Source organism: Mus musculus, chromosome 14 (genome assembly GCF_000001635.26).
Source record: "Mus musculus strain C57BL/6J chromosome 14, GRCm38.p6 C57BL/6J".
Lineage (NCBI taxonomy): Eukaryota > Metazoa > Chordata > Mammalia > Rodentia > Muridae > Mus > Mus musculus.
In genome coordinates this window covers 64,196,202-64,210,784 of record NC_000080.6, presented here as the reverse complement: position 1 = coordinate 64,210,784, position 14,583 = coordinate 64,196,202, and the positions used below count along the sequence as shown (strand labels likewise).

The 14,583-nt window shown below is 45.4% G+C and overlaps 1 protein-coding gene and 1 long non-coding RNA gene across 11 annotated transcripts in view; one reads left to right on the top strand and one right to left on the bottom strand.

The window, feature by feature from the left end:
- Positions 1–14,583, top strand: part of Msra (methionine sulfoxide reductase A) — a 333,283-nt gene that overhangs the window by 245,119 nt on the left and 73,581 nt on the right. For all 10 annotated transcript variants that reach the window (NM_026322.4, XM_030247606.1, NM_001253712.1 and 7 more), the window contains one exon: positions 251–357. In NM_026322.4, the coding sequence (NP_080598.2) occupies positions 251–357 (107 nt within the window). The remainder of the gene's footprint in view (positions 1–250; positions 358–14,583) is intronic.
- Gm52129 lies at positions 440–11,432 on the bottom strand. The gene is made up of 3 exons (XR_003951176.1): positions 10,390–11,432; positions 9,631–9,767; positions 440–7,629 (listed from the first exon to the last, which is right to left on the bottom strand). It is a non-coding gene; the product is annotated as a predicted gene, 52129 (long non-coding RNA).

Here is a 14,583-nt window from a genome sequence, read left to right as displayed (position 1 = left end):
AAGTCACCCTACATGGGTGATGGGAACTAAGTTCAGGTCCCCTTAGAAGCAAGGCATCCTCTTAACCACTGAGTCCCCTCCCTAGTCTTCTTCATTATAATTAAAACATGTATTTCATCCTCATTTCAAGAAACTAATGTCGAGATAAAATTAAAATAAGCACTTGGTAAAACTGGTCACAACAACTATGTCCACTGGTGCCAGCATTAGTGTCCCAGCATCCCCTGATCCTCTCTGTTCTCACCTTCAGGCATGCGCCAAGGCAATGACTTTGGTACACAGTACCGGTCAGCAGTCTATCCCACATCCGCCGTGCAGATGGAAGCAGCCCTGAGATCCAAGGAAGAATACCAAAAGGTAGGATCCCCCAATTCTTTCCTCCCCAGGACAGTGTGACCTGGGCCAGCTCAGTGTTAGAGGGAAGTTTGGCTCTGTACACCTGTGACCATACCCGAGGCCATTTCTGCCAGCCTCCTCGCAGCGCCATTGTGCCAAAGAAATGTGCATAGCGAGTGTCTAAGGGTGAGCCCATGTGTACTTTTCTTTAAAAAATCAGCTCATCCTGGTGAATGAGGTGCTGTCGCTCTGTCAGAATCCGTCTCACCCGCAGACATTGCTTGTCTCTGTTCTGCAGCTGGAGTCTGGAATCAAGGCAATGACAAAGGGGGCTTCTGGGGACTGAGAGAAGGAAAGGTCCAGATGCTTTCCCCGTCAATGTCATATGTCACTCGCTCTCCGTGTGTCTCCTCACTCCTGCATTTGTAAGAACACTGGTCCTACTACATGCAGGCTAACCCTGGTAACTTCATGTAACTTGATGACGTCTATGAAGACCCAACTCCAAATAAGGTTGTGGTCTAACAGCTTAAGGCTCCAACAGATCCTTTCTGGAAGACATAGATCAACCTGTGATATATACTTTTCACTGCCAGCTACAGTAAACCTAATTATAATAAGACCATTTATCAGAAAGATATACATTATATCATGAAATATTTGTTCTATTAATTCTATAATCCTTGAGGGAAAAATCTCCTCCAGCATCGATTTGGGTCACTTACAAACAACTTGAGTTCTTTTAATTTTTAGAGCTCAGTGATGATACTTAATTTTTGATTATGATATTTCCTGTATTAGAAACAGAGCTAGTAGCTACTCTGGACCTGTGAAGCATAGGACAGCCACCACAGTGGTAGAGTCGGTAATGAGGAGCAGGCTGGGATGCAGCTTCTCTGCTGTTGAGGTGGCCTGGTCAGATCGGCTATGATAGGAGATGGGGCTGAGAGAGATGCTTAGAGGGTCCCCTCCTCCCATCATATATCTAAGGCTGTGATGTCAGCTTGGCTGACATGGTAGGCAGTCTAGGGCATAGTCCCTGTGGCTACTATCCTACTTGATTCCCTCTATGAGTCTGGGCTGAATTTTGTGACATTTCTTTTATTCCTTTCTGGAGACTGTAACATCAAGAGATCTTGATACTGAACCAGGAACCAAAGTGTCTCATGATGTACCTGTGGGTTCAGGGTGTGAATAATAAGGCCAACTATGTAGGTATCTAGGAAACCACTATGATGTCTGTCTTACCTCTAGTCCCACTAGTGGCAGAATTCAAAATAAGGGACTTGTGTGTGAGGATTTTCTGGGATGGTTGGTAGGATCAGAGTACAGGAGAAGTAGAAGAGAGGAGTAAGGCCCACACTGGCTGATATCAGTAACAGGTTGCTTGAGCCTCGTGGCTGTGGAGTACTTCTGGCTGTGGAGACTTTACTTCAGGGTAGGAGACATGACAAGCTACAGCAGCAAGGAGTGTGGGATGGGCATGTGAGCCCCAGAGCCTGAAGTGAAGAAGTGCTTCTGATTAAGCAGGTGCATTCCAGTTTCATTTATGTTGCTGTGATATCATATCCTGACCAAAAGCAACTTCAGAGAGAAACAAGTTAACTTGCCTTACAATTTCAGGTTACTGTCTATCATCTCTGGTAAATCAAGGTAGGAACTTAAGTCACCTAGCCATATTATAGCAGGCAGTAGAAAGAGAAATAAATGCATACATGCATGCTGCCTCCCTGCTTGTACTTAGCTAACTTTGTCCTCTTTTATACAGTTCAGGACCCCCTGCCTAGGGAATGGTGCTACCCACAGTGAACTGGGTCTTTCCATATCAATGAAATTAATTAAGGCAACCTCCCACAGGCATGACCACAAGCCAACCCAATGTAGATAAGCCCTCATTGAGACTCTCATCCAAGGTGATTGTATGTTGTATCAAATTGACAATTAAAGCTAACCATCACAGTGTGTAAGCAGCATCAAAAGCCATTATCCACAAAGTGCCCTTCTCCCACCAGCTCTGTGCCCTAGCCAGAAAACACTGCTAGTGCCAAAGGCTGGTCCCACCACGAGGCTCTCTGGAAGAAAAGCTTGAGGTGACTTCCCAGGAGGACCTCCTGCTGCGATCATGTAGTCACATGGGAGACAGCTTTAGATACAGAAGTTATGAGCAGAGTGATGTGCAGTGCATAAACAGCCTTATAATGGCAGAGGCAGTCATAGTAAGATTGCAACTACAGAAAAGGGTATTTACTGAATGCCAGCCACTCTTCTAACTTTACATATATAAATGAAATCTTTTACAAATCTTTGGTTATTCATCTGTCAATTACCTATGTATCTGTATCATCTATCTGCCACTTAGCTATCATTTATATGTCATTTATCATCTATGACCTGGTTTTCATCTATCAATTTATCATCTATGTGTAGATGTAATAGATACACTTAGATGTAGTTGTGTGTATCTCTCTGTATCTTTGTTTAAAATTGTATGTATTAGTATAGTTCTGAGACTTTGTTTCTACCTTGAGAGTTCCTGTGAATTTCTGCCCATTCTCTTTGTATAACTGATATCTGAAACTTACCTCCAAATAAGTCAATAATGTCCCTATGAAAGGTGACACAATTGTCTTTTATTTGCTAAATGAACCATCTTCTCTTTTACATTTACCTTAAAAGTATTCTGGCTTCCAAATGGCTCCACATCACCAAGGTTGGTCCTAGATTCTGCCTTTTGTCACCATAGCTGTCCAGAGAGCAGTTCTGAATGGCCTTGCCTGTGCCTTATATCAATGCTAACCTTGGGCAAATTTCTGACAAGACATTTACTCTTAGGGGCATCGTTTCTTTATAACACCAGTTAGACTCTTGCCTTCCATAATCTTGCCCCAAACATTCAGGCTTATGCTCAGAGTAGATACTCCTTCAGTTCATTCCACACACCCTCTTCCCCCTTCAGAGGTCGCCATTACAGGCCTTCCATCCTGGCCATTGATCTTCTCTGTGTCTGCAGGGACCCTTGCATACTAACTATACTGTTGACTTAGGTTACTAATTTGATAGTCTCTGCTAGTTTGTCCCCCAGTGACCTGCAGGAACCAGCTTCTTCAGCAACTTCTTTATATGTGGCGTTGGAGTGACTGCACTGCTTACCACAGAGCAGCCGTTTGAACATAAAATTAGCTGATTTTATCACAGGGACCGATTGTTGAGCTAATTAGATGTGTAGGAGTGCTGAGGAGCCAGAAACCAAAAGTGATTTTTTCCCTCCAAAGTATGGTTTTCTGCATAGTTGGCTGGGCTGTCAATCCCAGGCCCACCAGCAACCTGAAGAATTCTTCTCACTTCCGATCTCCTGACGGTGGGTGGAGGCAGGAAGGCCCAAGCAGGAGGGTCAAACCTTCAGGAGTGAAACCCATACTTCATCTTCCCAACCTCACCCGAATAAATCAGACCCTCTGGGAATGGTAAGTGTGTGGTCTATGTGGGATTCCTTCATACTCAAAATGGGACTCCTCTTCATTTACGAATTTAGCATTTTAACCCCTGGAAGATGGTAGGTCTTGAAACTAATAGATGTTATTGTGGCCCAAGCACACGACCTAACTTCTGCCCAACTCCTCAAGACGCATGAATGGAAGACATGATTTCTTTGAATATTTTTCTTGTCAGAAGAGAAGAAAAATCAGCCCAAATCAGCCCCCCCCCCCAGTATATTTTAGAGCATATTGTACTCTGATGAGCACAACACCTTTCTGAAGTATATTCTTAATTAAAAATCTGTCTTTTTAGTCTCTCTGTTCATCTATCCACCACCCACCCATGCACCCATATTTTCACCTACCACCTAGTCTACCCATCCATCCATTTACACAGCCTCTTTCCCAGCAACCTGATCATTCTCCCATCCACTCATCTCTTCCATCTATACAGCCATCTAGATGATCTCTATATTGCCATAGTCTTTAAATAATTTTTATAATTTTATCTTAATTTTCAATTATTTGCCAATTCATCATCTATCATCTGTGCATTTCATTATATGCAATACAATGTGTAATTTAAAGAAAAGCACCCAAAAAGGAATATACAAAACAGTATGTAATGATTGCTTCAAAACAGCCAGCAATTTTTTTTTAAAGCTCATCTTTGATTATTTGATTCTCTTCCCACTTAGATTGCATCCAGGCATTCACTAATGCCACATCATCCTAGCAAGGCCAACATGCATGGGGGCTGGGCAGTGCACAGAAAGAGACAGAGATGGAGGGATGGAAAGATTGTATTCTCAAATAACCTCCCCACCTGTGCTACCAATGAAGCTTCTGCCACCTTGCTCTTTGTGTAGTATAAATGCTAACTCTATACAATGATACACAGGTTCATGGACCTAAAAATCCCCATGGCTTCCAGATCCCTGCATAGAAGTGTACCCACTTGTTTATTTCCATATCCTTGTCCACACAACAAGCCATAGACTGAAGACTCTTTAATATGCAAGTGCCTGGCTTCTTGTGCCCACCACTGATGGCACCCTGGGAGCCACTGTGGATCTATCCCTGTGCTCACTTGCCCCTTGTCACCACATTACCAGGCTGCCCAGGTGCATTAGTCTCTGTCCTCCTCACTGTGGCAAAAGACTTGAGCAGAAGCAGTGTCAGGGTTGGGGAGGATTTATTTTGACTTGAAGTTGAAGATGGACACAGCCCATCCTAGTGAGGAGGGCATGGTGGCAGGACCATGAGGTGGCCAATCACACTGCCTTCACAGTCAAGAAACAGAGAAAAGACAGGAAGTAGAGTGGGGCTGAGGGACCTCAAGACCTACCCCCACGAGCACACTTCTTTTATTTGGGGGGGGTGTTCGAGACAGGGTTTCTTTGTATAGCCCTGGCTGTCCTGGAACTCACTTTGTAGACCAGGCTGGCCTCGAACTCAGAAATCCGCCTGCCTCTACCTCCTGAGTGCTGGGATTAAAGGCGTGCAGCACCACGCCCGGCTATGAGCTCACTTCTTAAAGCCGTGCTTTACCTCAGAGCACAAGGACCAAGCATTTAAATACAGGAGCCTCTGAGAAGCATTTTACACTGAAGCCACAATGTCTGAATTTTGCCCTTGAGTATAGCTCCCATGTACCTGCTTCTCTGTCATAGCCACAGTCACCACCATCACTCATGTACCACCATCTGCTCCTGGGCCAATGAACTTTTTATTTCTCTGTTACTAGAGCTGCCTACACAGGGCAGCCAGAGTGGCCATCATAAATATCATCCGGACCATTTCCCTCTCTAGTGTCTGACTCTGCCATGACCTATCTAGTGTATGTCTGAGACCCAGCCATTAGCTTGGTCTCCCAGACTCCATGCAACCATCACGCTATCATCCAGTAACAGTCCCTCTCATCATGTCTACAGTGTACCGTGCAATTCCCTACCAAGGCCTGGGGCCTTTGAGTGAAGCTGTAGGATTTCTGGATACCCAAGAAGTGCAGATTTGGACAGGGGTGTCCTTGCAGGGATGACTGTCTGTGGCCTTTATCTGCTTTTGCAAGGAGATTGGAATTTTCATGTTTATTCCCTCTACCTTCAAAGAAGACCTTCACTCCTAAAATGTGGTTGCACACCAGAAAACAGAGTGCAAAAGTAATCCTTACAGCTGGAAGAATATTTGTAAAAGAAATCTCTCTTTTTTCTTTCTTCCTTCCTTCCTTCCTTCCTTCCTTCCTTCCTTCCTTCCTTTCTTTCTTTCTTTCTTTCTTTCTTTCTTTCTTTCTTTCTTTCTTTCTCTCTCTCTCTCTCTCTCTCTCTCTCTCTCTCTCTCTCTTTTCTTTCTGTCTTTCTTCTCCTTCTCCTCCTCCTCCTCCTCTTCCTCCTTCTCCTTCTCCTCCTCCTCCTCCTCCTCCTCCTCCTCCTCCTCCTTCTCCTTCTTCTTCTTCTTCTTCTTTCTTCTTCCTTCCTTCTTTCCTTTCTCCCCTCCTTCCTTTCCTCTTCTCCTCCCCTCCTCTCTCCTTCCTCTCTCTTTTCAAATTAACATTTGGATGGTTTGCAAGAATGTTCTAGTACTGCCTTAGTTAGTATGTTTGAGCTTGAGTTAATTTCTCTGGGTAACAAATTTCTCTACAGATTTGCTATTAGAATTAAATGACATTTCATATATTTCTATTTTCCTTTCTTTTATCTAATGCATGTGCATTTATATCACACATGTAGTGATCCAATATACATAAGTTGAAGCTGAGTCCTTTTAGTTTCTGAACCCCCAAAATAGCTTAAATTATGCCACCTCAACTCAGAAATCCATTATATGCAATAATTATTCCACAATGCCAGTACTACCAGAGTACAGCCGGACTGGTGACACCCCCATCCCATGAGGCACATGCAGATCCTATGTGGCTCCTTCCAGGCATCTGTAGGCTGAAAATGACTTATCTCTTTCTCTTCCCCAGCAAATTAATAAATTAATTACCTTATCAAATATTAATTATGTACTGATTAGCATCCAGACTCATACTGTAGTTGTTTTGAGCAGAGCTGTCTGAAAGAAGTTCTTGGGAAGGTTGTAACCGACCAGTCCCTGTACAGTCCCTAGTGCTCACCAGTCACACAAACCCTACCCTGAAGGGAATTTCCTAGGACCTATACTGACATTTTCTGTCCTAAGCCATCCTTTCAGGGTCTCCTATTCATCTTTGTGTCCACAGTGCCTGCAACTGTGCTTGGCTCCTAGCACATGCCCTGCGAATATTTGTTGACCTAAATTAAAGAGATGGGGAGATGAACAAGTCCGTCATATTGTCTTTTATTATGGGCTGAATATTTCTGGGATTTCTCCATTGAACCTCCTCTGCTAAAGCCTTCTCCTCCCCTAGTGTGATGGTTTTTGATCTGGGTAATTTGGGTTAGATGAGGTCATACTGATAGAGCTCCCACGGAGGGATTTTCGTCCTTAGAAGAAAAGGCAGTAGGCACCAGGGGGCTACTTTCTGTTTTTACTCCTGTGTTCAGGGAAGATGTGTAAACACAACCTAAACATCTACGAGGCAGGAGAAGGGGCCTTGCAATACAACCTGCCTTGCTATACTTTGCCCTTTACCAAAGTCCACAGTCCTGCTGTGTGCCTCCAGTCTGAGGTATTTTTCCAGAGCAGACTGAGACAGCTGTGTTGTGTGTGCTCAGCTCCGAGGAGGGAAGGGAAGAATCATAGCCTTGGATGAGAAGAGCCAGCTGGGGCCCTGGCTCTGGCTTCACCTACGTGACCTTGGATTCGTCTCTGCAGCTCCAGTTCCTCCTGTGAACTGGAGAGAAGACACACACTGAGAGTCTTCATAAATCTCAAGGGTTCTTAACATTTTTCCCTCCCATTATGCCGAATGACCTTCACACCACACAAGGGCATAGGGCAAGATCTGTTCTCCTACCTCTGTTGCTAGGAAACTGAAGCCCAGAGGGGTACATTTTCATTCCCAGAACAACCTCAATAGAAAATGTAGAGGGTTATGGTCAGTTGACTCAGAATTCCACGTGTGTTTCAGCCATGTTGCGTGGATAATAGCTGTGTAATCTATCAGGTTATGAATATTGGGATGTGATGGGGTGACTCCGGAGACTAGGCTGCTAGCAGTGGCCTTGTCACCTTTTCCACAGGCCCCAAATTCCAAACAACTTAAAAGAAAGGACTGCGTAATCTTCCCTTTGTCACGAAAATGGCAGAATCATCCCGGATTCTTTGTTCCCAGGGAAGAAGTAGGTTCCGTGTTATTATATTCTCTCTGCTGCTATGTTTAAAACCTGTAAGTACGCCAACGGATTCCTATGGAACGCTACAGCAACCATTAGGAGACTGTGGGTGTCAGTAGCTGTTTTATGGCTTGGAGATTAGACAGCTCTTCATCTTTTTACCTTTTTTTTTTTTAACGTGTGCTATTGTTTACAGCACAAAGTTATGATTTAAAATGCCCATGGAAGTTCCTGAATAATTCATGCATTTACCTTAGGCTGAGAGAACCATCCCTCTCTGTGCTCTATACTAGATATGGAATTCTTGTTAGACCCCCTCTTGGAGCTCGGAGGTTGTAATTATGGATAGTATTATGAACTCTAAATAGGAACTTGTGAAATAAATATTTTTAAAATGCCCGTTTCTGCGAGCCAGGCATCTGCATTTCTGTGTTTGCAGCCAGACAGAGGGCTAGCTCTTTAGCCTAATGGCTCACTTGCATCTTGATTATTTTCATTTCCACTTATTACTGCATGTTAGACTCCCTGTGTATGAGTACAGATTGCCCTTTCTTGCACTGTATTTAGAAATCTCTGCATTACCCCTGGGCATTTGTTCATTAATAGGGGGTGGGGAGAGGAAAGGCTTGTAATAATGGGCTTTACGCATTAAACCGGGCACATCCACATTCAGGCCCGGAGGAAAAATATCTGGTTTGTGTTACTGCCCCCTGGTGGTTGTTGACTTTCACTGCAGTGTCAAGGAAGCTAGTCTTCTGTGGGGGACTTTGGCTTGCAGGGGCAGCTTCCCAGAGCTGCACAGAACTGGGCACTGTCAGGCAATCATTCACACTTGATCATTGCTTTTCATTCAGGTGAACCACAAATGCCTGAGGATCTCAGGTGCAGGCCAGATTGTTGTTAAAATACAGCAATCTTTCTGGGCTGGGAGATGGGTCATTTTGTGTATAGACACAAAAACCCCCCTAGTAACATAGGGTGATGCTTAAATGAATGAATACAGTTTGTGGGGCCACCCCCACTCATCTTTCAAGAACATGGAAAAGTCCCAGTAGCACCCATTGTAATCCATGAGAAGATTTTTGGCTACATCCAGATGAACGATTCTTTTTCTTTTAATTGCTATGTGTTTACGTGTGTTAGGTAAGCTGCAGGGACTGTTTGAAACCCATGATCTCTGAACCTTGCCGTTTAAGTGAAGATCAGAAAATGACAGATACGCTTGCAGCTGCGTTCTGTGCTGGGCTGCGTCTTCTGTCGGTCTGTAGGCAGAAACACAGGGCAGCATGGCTGTGTCCTTGGTGAATGACCTTGGACTGTAAACCACTCTAAGCATGGGTTTCCTGATTTAAAAAAAAAAAAAAAAAAGACATAAAAACAGTGACTGCCTCTTAGGGAGTTCTGTGATCCATCCGGTGTGCTGTGTATATAACATGTCTGTCACAGCACAGGTGCTCTGTCAATTCCAGATTCTTCCTACTTGTCTCTTCACACCCCAGGACACCTCTCTCAGAGCCTGCCTCTCCACATTCCCATAATGCTTTGCTTGCAACACTCACTTCATCAGACCCATTATAAGAGTTTCTGTGCTGTTTCTGCCTCTTGGTGATGAATGAGATCTTCTTGGCTTTGCTCACCTCCCCCTCTTCCCTGTGGCATTCCTTGGCACAAAGCAGCCGCTCTGAGCACGCCGGTCCTGTGAATTAAACCCCAGTGCAACATAACTATATGTAGCATTTCCCCATCCTCCCACACATGCAATGACTGTCATGCATCTGATTAAGATAGCACCTATACCTTCACCCCCTTGTCTCCAAGTTCCCATGGTCTGAGGTTGGAGTCTCAGAGAGGAAAATAGGCCACTGATGCCTGGCATTTTCCTAGTATTCACATAATATCTTATCTTACCAATGAATATGGATTTGTCATATTAATGTATATATATATATATATATATATATATATATATATATATATATATATCAGTTCTGTATAGGAGAAATGGAAAGCAGTGGAAATTTTTTAATACAGCAGTCGGACCAGGATAGATCTATTCCAGGGACAAAGAGCCTTTGCGTTCAGACAGGTAGATTTATAAGCCTTGCCCCAGTTTAGTCTGTATAAAATGGCCTTTGGCGTGATATGATCAGAGACCCCATGGGGAGGAGGAAGGGGACATAGGGACTCTTTCATTTCAGCGGCAAGCGTATGGAGCCTGGAGCTGGGTTTGTCGTTGCCCACAGAACCCAGTGTGTTTGCCTTTCAATTTCCCCTTGATTGGTCTCTGCTCTGCATGATTCTAGGTTCCTTGGACTCACCCGAATGGAGCCTCCCGGCCAGTCCCTTAAAGACAACAGAGGGCTGCCTGCTCAAGGTTGGGCCACCGAGGCACTGTTCATTTGAGGCTTGGAGAGATAACAGCTTTCATGTCCGCCCAGAAAGCTGCGAGCCTCCAGCACCTCAGGAGCGGAGATGAAAGGCCATTTGTGTTTGTGCATGTACGTTTAGTGCACTTAAAGGACGGGGACAAGAAAGAAAATAGATTCTACTGCTCTGCACTCCCTTCCAAATGTGACTTACTCCCTCTGGTGGGGCCATTTAACTCCAAAGGCGCAGCCCCTCCCCTGGTGCCCCCCCCCCCCCAAGCTCCCCACCCCCAACACAAGCACAGCGGCCCATGTGACATCTGTTCTGGGCACCACAGAGCCATCTTCCCGTTGCCATGGCAGCTGGCGGAGCAAGCCCGCCCACTGGCTGCTAGTGGAGGAGGGAGAAAAGGCCCGCAGTGTCAGGTCCTGCGCCCTGCAGCCCTGCCAGTGAGCAGCTGGGCCGTGAGCACAGTCACCCATGGTGGCCACGAGGACCCCACTTGAGCTGTGTGCACTGCACTGGCGGGTTGGAGCTGAGGTCAAGGTCATTCATTTCTGCCTCAAGTGGGAGGCAGGCCAGTGAAGGACAAAGGTGGTTGTGCTCTGCAGAGTGGGCTGATGTCTGCTCTGGGCTGTAGTACTTTGTAAAACTGGGATTCAAAATCAGAGATGGCCCCTATTGCTCTCAGCACCATGGCTGTGAATTCAGGGGCCTGAATTCAGCTCCCAGATCCTATTGGTGGTGCAGTGCCAGGTTAGAAGAGGGCTGAGTTTTACTGCAGTAAGCTCCTGGCAAAGGGATGGTTTGCAAAGTCATCCCCCACACTCACACACTGGAGCCATCTCCAAATGTACCCAGGCAGTTGGAACCACTGCTGGCTTCAGAGCTGTGATTATCCTGTCCTGACCCTGTGACCCCAAAACCTGATCTGGAATTTGGCCACACAGTTCCTCTCTGGTCTTCCTTATGATATCACTAATGAAAACCACCACCTGGGTGTCTTATACTTGCCATTCCTAACTCAATACCTATTGTAAATGAGCCAGTGACTGAGAAAGAAGACAGTGTTGGGCTGAGCCACACAGACAAGTTAGATAAGCTCCACTCTAAGAGGGGGGCCCTCAATGGGGTTCAGCCACTTACTGCCTTGTGTAGCTTTTTGCTCTGATTCCCAAAATTGTCCCTCATGTGATAAATTACAAGGCTATGTTTAGTCTTTCATTAAATATGTAAGTTGTTTCTCTCTCTCTCTCTCTCTCTCTCTCTCTCTCTCTCTCTCTCTCTCTCTCTCTCTCTTTCTCTCTCTCTCTCTCCCCATGTTTTCTTAAAAACTGATGAATTTCTAGACAGAGCCCAGAAACTTAAAGGTATTTCTATGTTTATTGTTTTAGGCTCAAGGTATTCCCTGAGCAAAATGGGAAATAACATCTTCTCCAGACAGACAAAAAACGTCCATCCTGGCCTGTTGTGTCCTTCTTCTGGTAGAAGGCCTGAGGCAGGTCCTGGACACTGTTCACAGGTAGAGCCAAGAAAATAGGGTGCAGAGCACCCCAAACAAAGCTAGACTGAACATGCTGTGCTGTGGGTACAGATTCCACTGTTGAGATCAATCACCTATGTTTGTAAAAAATGCTCACACATCCTTTGTGACATCCACATGCCATCAGAGGGTGAGCCAATTCTCCAGCAGCCCAGGTCATGTTCAAGCAAGACCTTCCCAGTAAGACTATTATCAGACAACAAAGAAGAGCATCCAGTTCACTATGTGTTGATCTACATTCAAGCAGGTTCCTTTGGCTTCTTGAAAGTGGTTAATTTTTCTGGCATAATATCATATAGCATTATGATTTTCTTGGTGATATCATATGCTTCATGGCCTTTGCTTCCTTAAACCGAGGCTTCTTCAGTCACACTGGGATGCAGCAAAAACTGCTCATCTCTGCTCATCTCTCCCCGCGGAGCCACGTCAGGACCATGTGATTAAAGCATTATTAGTATGCAGCAAGGTGCCCTTCTCCGGCTACATCAGTTTGCAAAGTGGTCCTCACAAATGCACACATCCTTTGTTATGATGGCAGGGCTGTGGGTTTCTGGAGCAAGACTAATAAGACCTTGAGGTAGAAGGGAAATTAGGTGACCCAGCCAAGCAGGGGTCAGGGAGGCTGATAATAGATAAGAAAGAACAGACTCCAGGGTCAGTCAAGGAGCAGCAAAGGTAAAGAGTGCGCTTCTGTTGGAGAAAAGGCAAGTAGGATTGCCGGGATGGGGACTGAGAAGAAAATCCAGCCATTGTGTGCACCTTGAGTGTAGAAGGCAGGGGCGGGGGGCTCAGAGAAGGAAATAGTTCCAGAAAGCAAAAGGTGACCCAGAGTAATCATAGGGAAACAGTGTTTTAGGACTGAGAAAGAGGCCAGGTAGGCACACTGTGTGTGTGTGTTTTAAAGCCTCTTTGAGAGAGTCGCTTCAGTGACTCATTTAACAACTTTTAAAATGCCATTACCTAGTAACAGAACTAGCTGCACTAACCTGCCTGCTCACACTCTGGACTGTTGTGAGGCTCAAGGGAGGTTACCTGCTGCTAGGATGCAGCACAGGAAACACAAGCCAAGGCAAGGTACACCCGGGCAAACCGGGAGTGCAGGGAGCAGATGATGGGCAAGCCACTGTCTCCGGCAAGCTGCATTCTCCACCTAGGAGAGGGTCTCACACTTGATCCTTTTCTCTGTCCTCATTCTCTGGGATTATCCCCGTGTCTGCATGGACTGAGGTGACTTCATAGAGTCGATGTTAAGATGGCTGGGAGGAGAAAATCTGCTTGATCCTCTGCTAGGTTATGTCTCGTGGGTGTGGCTAGAATGTCTTACAGAAACAACATAAAGGAGGAGGGATTTATTTTTGGCTTATGCCAGCCACAACAGGAAAAACATAGAGTAGAGTGTACGGCTAAGATGGTACACATCATGTCTTACTGAGCAGTAGAGAAAACAAGACCAGAACCCAGGGCTGACTAGACTATCAACTTCTGAGACACTTTTTCTGTCCCCCCAAGGACCGATATCTATCCCTAGGCCTCCACCTTCTAAAAGTTCCATGGCTCACAAAGTATCACCACCAACTGGAAAATATGGGTTCAAAGCATGCCCTTGTCAAGGACATGTCACATTCTTACTTGTCAGGCCCTGTTTCCCCAGCCCTTTAGCATATGAGCATAAACTAATTCACATGCAGGTTACCAAAGGTTAGTGTTTGAGATGGGGCTTGTAAAATTCTCACAGTATCGTCCCTTTCTCTGACTGTGGAGACTAGCCCCGTGGAGGAAACTTCCTGGGTCAGCAACCTTTCTCTCCAGGAGGGTACCCAACCTTGAACTGAGTCTGTATCATGAATTGCTAGAATTTGTGATTAGGGGACCTATACCAGCTGCACAGGGTTTATAATGTCATCTGATAGGACTGAGAAACAAGCCTGCAGGCATTTCTAAAAGTAGAGACTTTTAGATACAGTAAATTGGAATGAGGAGACGTACCCTAAATGTGGGCGGCATCATCTATGAGATGCAGTTTGGACTGTATAAAAAGATAGGGAAAACTGAGCAGCAGGCTCCCTTTGTGCCTTCCTGACTCCAAGGGCAATGTGACCTGCTGCCTCAAGTGTCTGCTGCCCTGCCCTTCTCTATGGTGGGCTGTACCCTCCGCCTGTGAGCTAGAAAGAATTCACTCTTGGCTATATTGGTTTCAGCGAGTATTTTGTTGCCACAACGAGAGAAGTGACCAACATAAGGTCTATGTGGAAGTCAACAAATGTATCAGGAGTCAGATTGTCTGCATACCTGCCCTGCCCTTGACTTGAGTTCTTGTTGGTATATTTCTGGTAAGCAGTAAGATTTCCCACCATATTGTCTCACCAAGCAGGCCCTCTCTCATTCCAGCCTCAAATTTAGATGAATCCTCAAAACAGCCATGCTGACTTGAGGTCTGTTCTATGTAGCATGGGAAATTGAGTCTTTATGCATGCTGAAATAGAGACCCCTAAGTTAGGACACTGCTCACCCTCCACCCCCCAGTTACCAAGGAGCCACAGTGGCCTGCTCCAGCTGAGCCTCAGTCTGAGCCAATGCTGAACCTAGACACTTTCGGGCCCAT